Here is a 12,209-nt window from a genome sequence, read left to right as displayed (position 1 = left end):
AGTAAGAATAGGCAACATATGCTCACCCACACACAAAATGGACCACGGAGTCCCACAGGGGAGCCCGCTCTCCCCGACACTCTTCCTTATCTTCATCAATGATATATTTAATAACATAAATCAAACAGCCCACAACGTAGAATATTCAATGTATGCCGACGACCTGGCCCTCTGGGCCACCCATCACAGTGTCGATACGGCTCACAATCGCCTTCAAATAGCCCTTAATGACGTGAACTCCTGGTGCAAACGATGGGGAGTCGTTATAGCACCAACAAAATCGGCCACTATGACATTTTCAAAACAACCCAAACATATTAACCCGCGCATTCGTACACAATTGCAAGGCCAAATAATACCGACAGTAAATATCTTCAAATACCTAGGAGTAACCCTCGATAGGAGACTTACCTTCAATGCACACATTAAAGACATCTCATCAAGATGCACACGTAGACGCAACGTACTGAAAGCTATCGCCGGCACAGATTGGGGCGCCGACAGACGCACACTTACACACCTATATACATCCCTGATTCGATCGGTCCTGGATTATAATGCCTTTCTATTTACCAATATATCCACTACTCTCAGCAACAAACTGGAGAGTATCCAAAACACTGCTCTACGCACCATCACAGGCGGTCTCCGCACATCTCCAACAATGAATCTCCGAGCTGATGCCAATATTCCTTCACTAGAACGTCGCCGGGAATATCAACTTCTCCGCTTCTACATAAAATCTCTAGCGAAACCAAACACAATAACATACAACATAATGACGAACCTCCCAGAAAATAATATAATAACACATAGAGAATACAGGTACCCTACAATAAGAAGACACATTAAAAATATTCTGAGGGACTACAAGATAACCCCACACGAGGTAATACCTACCCCACCTCTTAGTCCATTCTGGACACAAAATCACATAGAAACAATGCTTCTTTTCGACGACACCAAACGTGAGATCTCCAATCAAGAAATGCATAGCCTCTTTCTCCAATTTAAAGACGATTATCCAGACCACAAATTCATTTATACGGACGGCTCCTGCGCCGACGGGAAAACAGGTGCCGCCTTTTGCATCGACGGTTTCACCCAATCATTCCGCCTCTCCAATCATCATTCTGTTTTCTCCGCCGAACTATACGCAATCAAGGCTTCACTTCACCACATTGCCAATCGAAGCATCGACAAAATCATGATATGTACCGACTCGAGGGCAGCGGTACAATCACTCCACACACTACACAACTCATCAAACCCTATCATCCACGACATCAGGAAACAAATTAACTCACTAATAACTCAAAATCGAAATCGCGAAATCAAGGTCACATGGATACCGGGTCATGCAGGCATCACGGGCAACGAGCGAGCGGACCGAGCCGCCAAGGAAAGTCTCCAGGACCCTCCAAACGACTCGCTCCCATGCCCGGCATCCGACCTCCTAAATTCACTATTCGCCGCCTTCAAACAATCAGTACAATTCGATTGGGACATCAATCCCCACTATCACCTCCACCCAATCAAACCCCTTCTTAAACCATGGCCCTCATCGAATCAGAACACCAGACTAAAAGAAGTGATTCTCGCGAGACTCCGGATCGGCCACACAAAACTCACACATACCTATATTATCGAGCAAACTCCGCCTCCTCTATGCCATCGATGTAATATAAGATATACAATCCAACATTTTCTTCTACATTGCCCCCTATACGACGTTGAAAGACAACCGATGAAAAGATATACGACTACTAATCAACTTCCAATGACGCTCCCTACTCTTCTTGGTGATTCAAATCCAGACCTACTTGACCTTCTTTTCGTTTTTCTACACAATACTAAACTTGAACGATCCATATAGCACAGTTTCGCGCTCAGTTCCGTGGTCGGCAAGCCGTCGATAGCGGTAAGAAAAGTAAGTACTCAAAATCCCTCTCGGCACTGCCACTCTGGCACCCTTTCTGGCTTTCCCTTGCACTTGCTCCCACCGGACGTCACATGAGCCGGTCTAACGTAAACTTTGCTCTTGATATTGCCTTGGGCCGGAATAACATAGCCGGCATTAAAGTAAAGTAAAACGGAAGATCTGGCTAATTGCCAGCTAGTAACTTCCCCCTACCCCGACCAGGGCCTCGGCCTGTCGGGAGCAAAATTCAAAAAAAAAAAAAAAAAAAAAAAAAAAAAAAAGCTTCGATACCTGACGCCAGAAAAAGATGACCGAGTCTACCGCTGCCACCGCTCCTGCTGCTGGCGCCGCCAAGGCGGCCAAGGCAAAGGTGCCTCGCACCAAGCCGACGCACCCGCCCACCAACGAGATGGTCCAGGGAGCCATCAAAGGTCTGAAGGAGCGAGGAGGCTCGTCGCTGATCGCCATCAAGAAGTACATTGCAGCAAACTACAAGGTCGACGTTGAAAAGCTGGCGCCGTTCATCAAAAAGGCTCTCAAGACTGGCGTCACCAGCGGCGCCCTGGTGCAGACTAAAGGCAAGGGTGCCAGCGGATCGTTCAAGCTGTCTTCCGCTGCTGCCAAGCCGGCCAAGCCCGCCGCAAAGTCGCCTAAGAAGCCTGTGGCCGCGAAAAAGACACCAAAGAAGACTGCTGCCAAAAAGTCGGCGGACAAAAAGAAGACCGCCAAGTCTCCCGCCAAGGCCCAGAAGCCCAAGGCCAAGCCAACCAAAGCTAAGAAGGCCAAGTCGCCGGCGAAGAAGCCCAAGGCACCGAAGCCCAAAAAGACGGCTGCCAAAAAGCCTGCCGCCAAAAAGGCCCCGGCTAAGAAGTGAACGATGTGCCTGACCGTTCCGCTGGCACATGTCAATGGCTCTTATCAGAGCCATCTAATCGTCTCGTTTTTGTCTTTTTAAGCACAGATGATATCTGGATCTCCCCACTCTCCTAGGAGACGACCATCCACTTCTCCTCGAAAAACTCTTCGCATTTCTCAAGGACGCGCAACTTCTCCACGAACTTTAACCTCCGGCCTGGCCTAGTGCCAGAAACTTCCTCCTCTCCTACATTCTTCTCCGCCATTTTCTCTCCGCCGCGCCGTTGATTGTACGTGCTAATGATTGATCTTTCATTCTTGCTGTTGATGTTCTTGTGATTTTTGTGATTATCGTTTGATGTTGTTCCCCCACCGCTTCTCATTCGCACTAATTGCTCCGTTGAATCGTCGATCTGGCCTAATCACCTGTGATTTACACGCGCGCTAACGGCGGCGGAGGCGCGGCACCGCGAACACTTAGGTGACTCCACATTGCGCGCTCCGATCAGGTCGATTGGGCCGAGATCGTTGAGCGTCAACACCGACTGGGGGCTTAGCTTTTCCTGTTTGGCCTCCGGGCGCCCTTCTCGCGCGGAGTCACCTCCCTGTCCCTTTTCTTATCCCTCCTTGCATAGACATATTGCGCGCTCCGGTAAAGGCCCCGTGCCAACAACCGTCGCAGCGCCAACACCGACTGGGGGCTGAAGCGTTTGCTGCTAGGCGACCCCGGGTGTCCCTCCCGCGCGGAACCGTCTCCCATCTCCCTCTTCGTCACCCTCCTACACATTAGCTTAAACGATACAGGGTTTTTTCCCCGCGCTATTTTGGCTTCAGCGCGGGGTTTTTCCTTTTGCAATAGGCGCCGGGTTTTTCAGTTCATAGAACGTTGTCCCTGGCTATTACACCCCACAACCGAACACTGACACCTTACACAAGTATGACTGTGTGTATGAATGTTAATAAATACATGAACCAATGTTGTGTTTTCGGTTCCAGCGCCTTCTTTCGGCACTTCGGCAACAAGTAAGTACTCCGTTAGCTTTGCCACACCTAAGATAGGCTCCCACGCTGTTATTTGCTCCCGGTTTAACATAAACCGGTTTAACGTAACTTTTGCATCCCGGCCAAAATTGCCGGGTTAACTGTCAAAATTGCCGGGTTAACTGTCCCACCGCTCGAGACTGGCGCTAGGCTGGCCGAGCAAAAAAAAAAGGAATCGAAGCGATTCAAAACTGTCCCTTAACCTGCTGGGGGAGGGCAGAAACTGCCCCCCCCCCCTCCTCCCGTTTTTCGCCAATAGCTTCTAAACGCGTTACGCCAGCGACGTCAAACTTTCAGCACCTTATTACACATCAATTTTACACGTTCCCTGAAAATTTGAGCGAAATCCGTCAAAAAAAGTTTGAGAAAATGACGTTTTAGTGACGTCATGTTCGCCTAAAAAACGGCAAAATTTCAAACGCCGCTAGTAGCTGCCACCGCTACGTCCCTTATCATGCGGTTCTGTTGCGATTTCGATAGCGACCATGGTAAGTGCGAAACAAGTGCAGATCAGCGTCTGTTTGAAGCCGACGACCCGCTGCAACAATGACCCGGATGTAATCATCTGTGGTGCAAGTCCACTATTTGATTTATTGGTCTTGAAAAAGACCTATTTGTGCTGCTAGGAGCGGCACCGGCCGGCATGGGAGGCGATGAGCGATGATCAGTGATGAGATGAAGCGAGCGTCGACCGGCACCGGCTGCCAGGCCAGCCAGCTTACTTGCTGCTCGTGTACTTGGTGACGGCCTTGGTCCCCTCCGACACGGCATGTTTGGCAAGCTCACCGGGCAGGAGCAGGCGGACAGCAGTCTGAATCTCCCTAGAGGTGATTGTCGAGCGCTTGTTGTAGTGCGCCAGACGCGAGGCCTCGGCAGCAATGCGCTCGAAGATGTCGTTGACAAAGGAGTTCATGATGCTCATGGCCTTCGACGAGATACCGGTGTCGGGGTGGACCTGCTTCAGCACCTTGTAGATGTAGATGCCGTACGATTCCTTCCTCTTGCGCTTACGCTTCTTATCTCCCTTGGAGATATTCTTCTGGGCCTTGCCGGCCTTCTTTGCGGCCTTTCCGCTAGTCTTCGGTGGCATGGCGGCGCTTCGAGTGCAACACACTGTTCAACACGAAACGTAGGGTATGTGGCTTTTGGAATTCGGTTAATAATGCGTAATGGCGGTGGGAAAAGTGGGTGAGCACCGGTGTCCGGCACCGCTACGTCCCTTTTTAAATCCAGCTGTGATCGCAAATACAGGATTGCACGTTTGTTGCTACATCTTGTTCACATACAGCCATGTCTGGACGCGGCAAGGGCGGCAAGGTGAAGGGAAAGGCCAAGTCCCGGTCCTCCCGGGCCGGACTTCAGTTCCCTGTCGGTCGTATCCATCGTCTCTTGCGTAAGGGAAACTATGCCGAGCGCGTCGGTGCCGGTGCCCCCGTGTACCTGGCTGCCGTCATGGAGTACCTGGCCGCTGAGGTACTCGAGCTGGCCGGCAACGCTGCGCGCGACAACAAGAAGACCAGGATCATCCCTCGCCACCTGCAGCTGGCCATCCGCAACGACGAGGAGCTGAACAAGCTCCTGTCGGGCGTCACCATCGCCCAGGGCGGTGTGCTGCCAAACATCCAGGCGGTGCTCCTGCCCAAGAAGACCGAGAAGAAGTAAGCCTGCATCTGGCTCAGTCGACTCGAACCCTGTAACAGGCCTTTTTAAAGGCCACAAAATACCAATGGAACTGGTCACAGGTCACTTTCATGACAACGCGTCGACTTATCACGCTATCTGGGGAGCACCCAGAGCTGTTTCCGTTGGCGTGAAACGTTAACCCACGCCCCTATCTCCTGAACTACTACAGACATTGAATTTGCGATTGATATCTCTTATTGGTCAAGCTACGGCGAAAAAAAAACTATTTAAGGGACTGTCCCACCTTTGCATTAGTTCGGAGTTGAGAGAGCCAAGTTGGCGGCCAGGTTCAAAAACCACTATATATCCTGTTCGCAATATCCTCAGTTTCGTGGTGTTAGAGAAATTCGTTCCCTTCATTTGAAAAGTGGGCCTTGGCTAAGGCCCTATCTCTTAACTATTAACGGCCATTTGATGACGTCATCAGCCGTTTCACGCGTTCGACCTGTTTTACGAATAAGTTGAAATCGGCGCCGGGGAAATCTCGCACTTTGCTTATAATTCGAGTCGGGCTATCGTATAACTATTCTATTTGCGTAGGTTTGCGGGTTATTTGAAGTGCTCAGTTTTTGCAGCGAGCTTTTCCTCTTAGGGCCTGCGAGATATCTGCGTACACACATATCCCTTCAGCATTAGACGTTGACCAGGAATGCGGCTGAATTCACGTGACAAACTCGATGGCGGTCCCTCCATTCAGGAGAAAAATTACCGGCCGACGACTGGGAAATTCCACCGGCCGGCCCGGCGGTAGTGTGTCGGGCGGCGGGCGGCGGGGTTTCCCCGTCCAGCGGCCGGCAGCGCTGAGCCGAGTCGTTCCCACGGTCTGGCGGCCAGCTGGGTGGGGGCGGGGTGGGGAGTGGGACGGCCGATTGCCAGCCGCTTCTCCACGGGCAGGTGCTGCCACCTGCGCAGTAGTTCCACCGGCGGCCGTGGTGAGCCGGAAGATGATTGTCGGTTCGGGGGGGAGGGAGAGAGGGAGGGAGGGTCGGGGCAGAGGGGTGTGAGGAGACCCGAGGCGTGGCGCGGCAGAGAACTGAGAGCGCGGCCCGAGTCCAGGGAGGGGGGAGGGGACCGGGCAAGGCCGAGCCGAGATAAGGCACGCATTGTTCACAGAGGGAGGGAGGGGACGGGGCAGACTAGCAGGACAACAAAACCAGCAGTCCAGGACTAGAGCTCGGAGGTGCAGACGGCCAACATATAAACTTTAATGATGAACATCAAGCTAGTAACATGCATACTGACACCAGATCGTACCAACCTGAACCGGACTATTGAATCCAATTCGTTGAAGATATGTTACATGTCACATGAGCTGTCAAAGACGCATATTTATGGATGCATGCATTGCAGTCCCTGCCACGCCTGTCCGGCATGGCAGGTGCTGTCCCTACCAGCCATATGCGCCATTCACAGTTGCAGCGGTTGCTGTACATTAGCGTCATCTATGATTCACGAAAAGTCTCACGATGTTGTACCCATTTCCCGCATTATCTACGGTGGTATTAGTTCGTGAGAGAAAACGTGAACGCCCATAAGGTGTGCTGGAAGGTGGTTTTCCGAAAAGTCTCACGATGTTGTACCCAGTTCCCGGATTATCTACGGTGGTACAATTTCGTGAGAAATACCGGAAAACATGGTCCTGGCTTAAAGGAAAAGGGCCACCTTCGTGAAATATGAAGATATCGTTGTTTTTCATTTTGACATTATTATTTTTCATTTTCTTTTTAAAACTGGGGACAGAAGTGCACAATTCGCGAAAAAGTATTTAAAACTGTTTAACATATTGGTACTATGTTGATACTCTCTACGGCACCTACTGTGTGATGGCATAGCGATGACGTCACACTCAAACCAATCAGCGTTCAGAAGACAGACTCGTCGGATTGTGTCAGATAAGCTGATTGGTTAAAGCTGAGCTGATTGGAGCTGATTGGTAAAAAACCAAAACCAAAAAAAAAACGCGGGTGGCTGTATTACAGGGTAAGGACGCATTCCTGGGATAAGGACGCATTCCTCTTTTAAAATTACCGATACCTACGAATGGAAGCCGAAATCGGCCGTAAGGAGATAGACTGGAGGGTTTTCGGACACGGGCTACTAGATGGCTATCTCAGTTTCAATCCCCATGTTAAAGGTGGCCCTTTTCCTTTAAGGGGCTGTGACGGAGTACCGTTCGTCAGGTCGACACGGGACTGGTGTCAATCGCTTTTCCGAATTTTCTCATGGACACATAGGTGCCTTGCCGAAGAATATTCGGAAAATAGTACGGAGAGTGCGAGGGAGCAGTTTCCGAATTTTCTCACAAGTTTGACGCGCTGGGGCGCGGCAGTGAGCCGGAACATCCGGGAGCTCTGGTCGCGCCTGGGGCAGGGATGCGGGCCCGAGGCTAGATGCTCGGCGCTGGCCGTAGGACAGTTCCGCGCGACGACCCCTGTCAGTCCCGCCCCTCACCCCCCGCGGTGCCGGTCTCGGGTCCCGTCTGCCCCTACTTTGGCGCCATCTACGATTCACGAAAAGTCTCACGATGTTGTACCCAGTTCCCGGATTATCTACGGTGGTACAATTTCGTGAGAAATACCGGAAAACATGGTCCTGGCTTAAGGGGCTGTGACGGAGTACCGTTCGTCAGGTCGACACGGGACTGGTGTCAATCGCTTTTCCGAATTTTCTCATGGACACATAGGTGCCTTGCCGAAGAATATTCGGAAAATAGTACGGAGAGTGCGAGGGAGCAGTTTCCGAATTTTCTCACGGACATATCCTTCAGGAGGGTGCTCACCAGGCACCCTCGGCTGCTGACCAGCCTATTGGCTAGACGATCGGGGATGATTTGCGTCTCAATAATGGAATACAATCAATCGGTGAAAATCTTTCAGATTAAGTGTGGCCTTTAAAAAGGCCTGTTGTTCGTGGGGCTTTCGTCGCGAGGCATTCCGCTTAACCGCCGAAGCCGTACAGTGTGCGGCCCTGGCGCTTCAGAGCGTAGACGACGTCCATGGCAGTCACCGTCTTGCGCTTGGCGTGCTCGGTATAGGTGACAGCGTCGCGGATGACGTTCTCCAGGAACACTTTGAGAACGCCGCGCGTCTCCTCGTAGATGAGGCCGCTGATGCGCTTGACACCGCCACGACGAGCCAGGCGTCGAATAGCAGGTTTGGTGATGCCCTGAATGTTATCACGCAAAACTTTACGATGCCGCTTAGCTCCTCCTTTACCCAATCCTTTGCCGCCCTTGCCACGTCCCGTCATCTTGGCGAGTAATTGGTGGTTACTCCTTTGCCGTTTGCCGTTTTTGTAGGTTCAATTAACTACAGGTGTTGCCATTTGTGTGCCAAGCGGGTAGCCTCTCGAAAAAGAACGCATGCTGTACAATCGTGCGCTTTCAAAATTCAAGTCTATGTCTTAGAGAAAAAAACCGCGAAACTTAACCCACGCAATGGCTCGCACAAAGCAGACAGCACGGAAATCCACGGGCGGTAAGGCACCGCGCAAGCAGTTGGCCACTAAGGCGGCTCGCAAGAGTGCGCCGGCCACTGGCGGCGTCAAGAAGCCACACAGGTACCGGCCCGGCACAGTGGCACTGCGTGAGATCCGCCGCTATCAGAAAAGCACCGAGCTGCTCATCCGCAAGCTGCCGTTCCAGCGGCTCGTGCGCGAGATTGCCCAGGATTTCAAGACTGACCTGCGCTTCCAGAGCAGTGCCGTTATGGCCCTGCAGGAGGCCAGCGAGGCCTATCTGGTCGGCCTCTTCGAGGACACCAACCTGTGTGCCATCCACGCCAAGCGTGTTACCATCATGCCCAAGGACATTCAGCTGGCGCGTCGCATCCGCGGCGAGCGCGCCTAGGCCGCTTGTGCCGTGCTCCGGCAGGCTGGCAAGCAAGAAACAGGTCCTTCTCAGGACCAGAGAGGTGTTGCGTAGATTGCCTGATCGGATTTTTGCCGCTTTGTGGACTAGGTACAGGACGCTTTGGGGACTGGGGACTACCTAAACCAACCTAGCCTGACCTAACAGAACTTTACCTAACCTAACCTAACCTTAACTAGCCAAACCGAGCCTAACCACACGAACCTAACTTTACCTAACGCAACCCAAACTTGACTAAACGAACTGAACCTAACCTAGCCCACCCTAACCTAACCCAACCCAGCCTTAACTAGCCGAACCTAACCTAACCTAACCCAACCTTACCCAGCCTAAGCTAACCTAACCTAACCTAACCTAAACTGACCTAACCTAACCTAACCGTCTCCCCAACGGCGACGAGGAAAAAGTTACTCGCAGAAAGTAATCAATTCCTGCGAATTAATAATAATTCATTAATTATTATTAACTAGACGGCATGTTTTGCGCTATAACTGTACGTTTTGATTAAATTGGTTTTACGGATGCATTATGCTGGGTCAAAAATCGTTTATTTGTATTATTTTGGTCCCTACCCATACCCTACCCTGCCCATATCCCACCCTGCCCATACCCCACCCTGCCCATACCCTACCCTGCCCATACCCTACTCTGCCCATACGCTGCTCATACCCTCCACATACTCTACCCTACCCTACTCATACCCTACTCATACTCGATTGAAGCTGTGTACCAAATTTGAGCGCAATAGGCCCAGCCGTTCCTTAGATATGGGACCGACCCCTAACGTGCGCACGTTCAGTCGGTCCTCCGCACCTGTATCACATGACCATGCATCGCCTGGTGAGTGCCCTGCCCACCCACAGTTCAACTTTCAGCACAATCGGCCCAGTAGTGGCTGAGTTGTTGCAAGAATAAATTTACTTTATTTACTGTGAATCCCCTTGGCGAGCGGTGCCCTGCGCCGGTGTTCGTTGTCAAAGTTCAATGACCTGCCGGCTCTGCTGCTTTTCGTTCAGTTTTGGCAGCGAAGAAAATGAGCCAAGAGCACGTGCTCTCCGCTCGGCGCCAGCCGCGGCCCGTCATGCGGGAGAGATTCACGCGCTGACGGCGCACCCCTGGCCCGACCACCCCCAAATTTTAATACAAAGGTCGCATCAACCCACCAATTCGGCATGCCAAATTTCACGTCGCTACGCGGTACCGTTCCGGCGCAATAAGACACATAAGACATGACACACGGATGGATGGATGGAGATCGTACAGACATGTTATAAATCATAATATAGACTAGATGGCATGTTTTACGCTATAACTGTATGGTATTTAATTGATTTTACGGGTTCTGTAGTGTGTACCAAGTTTGAGAGAATTGGCCCAGCCGTTCTTGAGATAGGAAACTGCTCCTTTCCAGGTGTGCACGTGCATTAGCATTTAGCACCCTACATATGGTAATGTGTCGTTCGATATGTGCCCGTTGACAGTCCCAAAATTCAGCACAATCGGCCCAGTAGCGGCTGAGTTATTGCACGAATAAATTTATTTTATTTACTGGCGAATTCCCCTGGCGAGAGGTGCCTTCCGCTACCGTTTGTTGTCAAAGATTCAATGGCCTGCCTGGGCCTGCCTGCCGAAGCCACCGATCCGATTTCGTCGGAAAATACGCGTAACGTTATCAAAACACGGTCGCATGCTAGAGTCATTTTCACAAAAGTTTATTGACTTTTCGATAATATTTTGGGTGGATATTGGTCAGAAAAGAATGCTCTTTCCGAATATGTAGGTTTCATAACGATTGATCGTCGTTTTCAATACGTTTTGGTGTTGTAAAGGACATCGCGCTCCGCGCGAATCAAATTTTCAACTTAATTTTTCATTATTAAAGAAATGGTACGGATCATCAGTTTTTGTTTGCTATTCTCTGATTACACATACATTTGTCTGCAAAACGATACAACACCGATTTCATTCCGTCAAACCGTTTTCCAGCGGCATCGATTTTCCAGTCACAATGCACGAAATCGGTCATTTTTTCACAACCGGGGGTGCTGTCTTGCACGTGGCGCGTGCTATACTATGAAACCATATCGATACGCTAGTTCCATCTCTCCTCTATCCAGTGGTGAAAACCGCTTCTCGCTGCGCCCACCCGTTGCCGACTTATACAGCCGGGAAGCAGGCGCCGCAGGCCGGTTTTCGTCCGATCTTCGATTTGACCGTTTCCCGTGTTAACCCTATGGCGCACGCGAGCGCGTGCTGACGGCGCACCCCTGGTCCGATCACGCCCAAATTTTAATACAAAGGCCGCCCACGCCCACCGATTCGGCATGCCAAATTTCACGTCGATACGCGGCGCCTTTCAGGCGCAATAAGACACATAAGGCATGACGGATTACGCACGCACAGACATCTTATAAATCATAATATAGATAATTCGCAGATTTAATTAATCATCTATTAGTGATTAATTAATTATCACTAATAGAAAATTCATTAATCTGCAATCGCAGATTGCAGGCAAAAGTAAATCAAATATGTTCAGGTTAAGTGATTATGCATTAGATACATAACCACTTAACCTGAACCCTCGCCGGCACAGGCCATTTAACGTCCTTCGACTGCACAAGGAATTGATTGTGAACCCTCGCGTTTGGCCTCTAATCGAGCTAGAGCTTCGCGGAAACACGAGCGTGCTACCCGGGGCATTCCAGGACAGCTCAACCACAGCCGAACACCCTTATATTTTTAAAAATTCTGAAACTTTGTGTATAGGGTAATCTGACACGCTGGAGACGGCCCTGCCAATATTAGACCTCTCTGACTAAAGGTCACAGAGTTATAGCC

General features: G+C 50.8%; 5 protein-coding genes across 5 annotated transcripts; 3 read left to right on the top strand and 2 right to left on the bottom strand.

Annotated features, from left to right (window-relative positions):
- Positions 1-2,216: 2,216 nt before the first annotated feature.
- LOC122376924 (late histone H1-like) lies at positions 2,217-2,848 on the top strand. Its single transcript, XM_043356910.1, has one exon. It carries the CDS (start codon positions 2,229-2,231, stop codon positions 2,793-2,795), a length of 567 nt encoding a protein of 188 aa, XP_043212845.1. The 5' UTR covers positions 2,217-2,228; the 3' UTR covers positions 2,796-2,848.
- Positions 2,849-4,406: 1,558 nt separating this feature from the next.
- On the bottom strand, positions 4,407-4,959 carry LOC122376922 (histone H2B). Its single transcript, XM_043356908.1, has one exon. The coding sequence runs from the start codon at positions 4,905-4,907 to the stop codon at positions 4,536-4,538; it is 372 nt and encodes a 123-aa protein (XP_043212843.1). The 5' UTR covers positions 4,908-4,959; the 3' UTR covers positions 4,407-4,535.
- A 99-nt stretch (positions 4,960-5,058) lies between these two features.
- On the top strand, positions 5,059-5,538 carry LOC122376923 (histone H2A). Its single transcript, XM_043356909.1, has one exon. It carries the CDS (start codon positions 5,108-5,110, stop codon positions 5,477-5,479), a length of 372 nt encoding a protein of 123 aa, XP_043212844.1. The 5' UTR covers positions 5,059-5,107; the 3' UTR covers positions 5,480-5,538.
- Positions 5,539-8,382: 2,844 nt separating this feature from the next.
- LOC122376926 (histone H4) lies at positions 8,383-8,785 on the bottom strand. Its single transcript, XM_043356912.1, has one exon. It carries the CDS (start codon positions 8,747-8,749, stop codon positions 8,438-8,440), a length of 312 nt encoding a protein of 103 aa, XP_043212847.1. The 5' UTR covers positions 8,750-8,785; the 3' UTR covers positions 8,383-8,437.
- A 130-nt stretch (positions 8,786-8,915) lies between these two features.
- On the top strand, positions 8,916-9,406 carry LOC122376925 (histone H3). Its single transcript, XM_043356911.1, has one exon. It carries the CDS (start codon positions 8,937-8,939, stop codon positions 9,345-9,347), a length of 411 nt encoding a protein of 136 aa, XP_043212846.1. The 5' UTR covers positions 8,916-8,936; the 3' UTR covers positions 9,348-9,406.
- The last annotated feature ends 2,803 nt before the right edge of the window (positions 9,407-12,209 follow it).

The sequence above is a fragment of the Amphibalanus amphitrite genome, unplaced genomic scaffold (assembly GCF_019059575.1).
Source record: "Amphibalanus amphitrite isolate SeventyFive unplaced genomic scaffold, NRLGWU_Aamphi_draft 002403F_arrow, whole genome shotgun sequence".
Lineage (NCBI taxonomy): Eukaryota > Metazoa > Arthropoda > Thecostraca > Balanomorpha > Balanidae > Amphibalanus > Amphibalanus amphitrite.
This window is presented reverse-complemented; position numbering and strand designations above follow the sequence as displayed.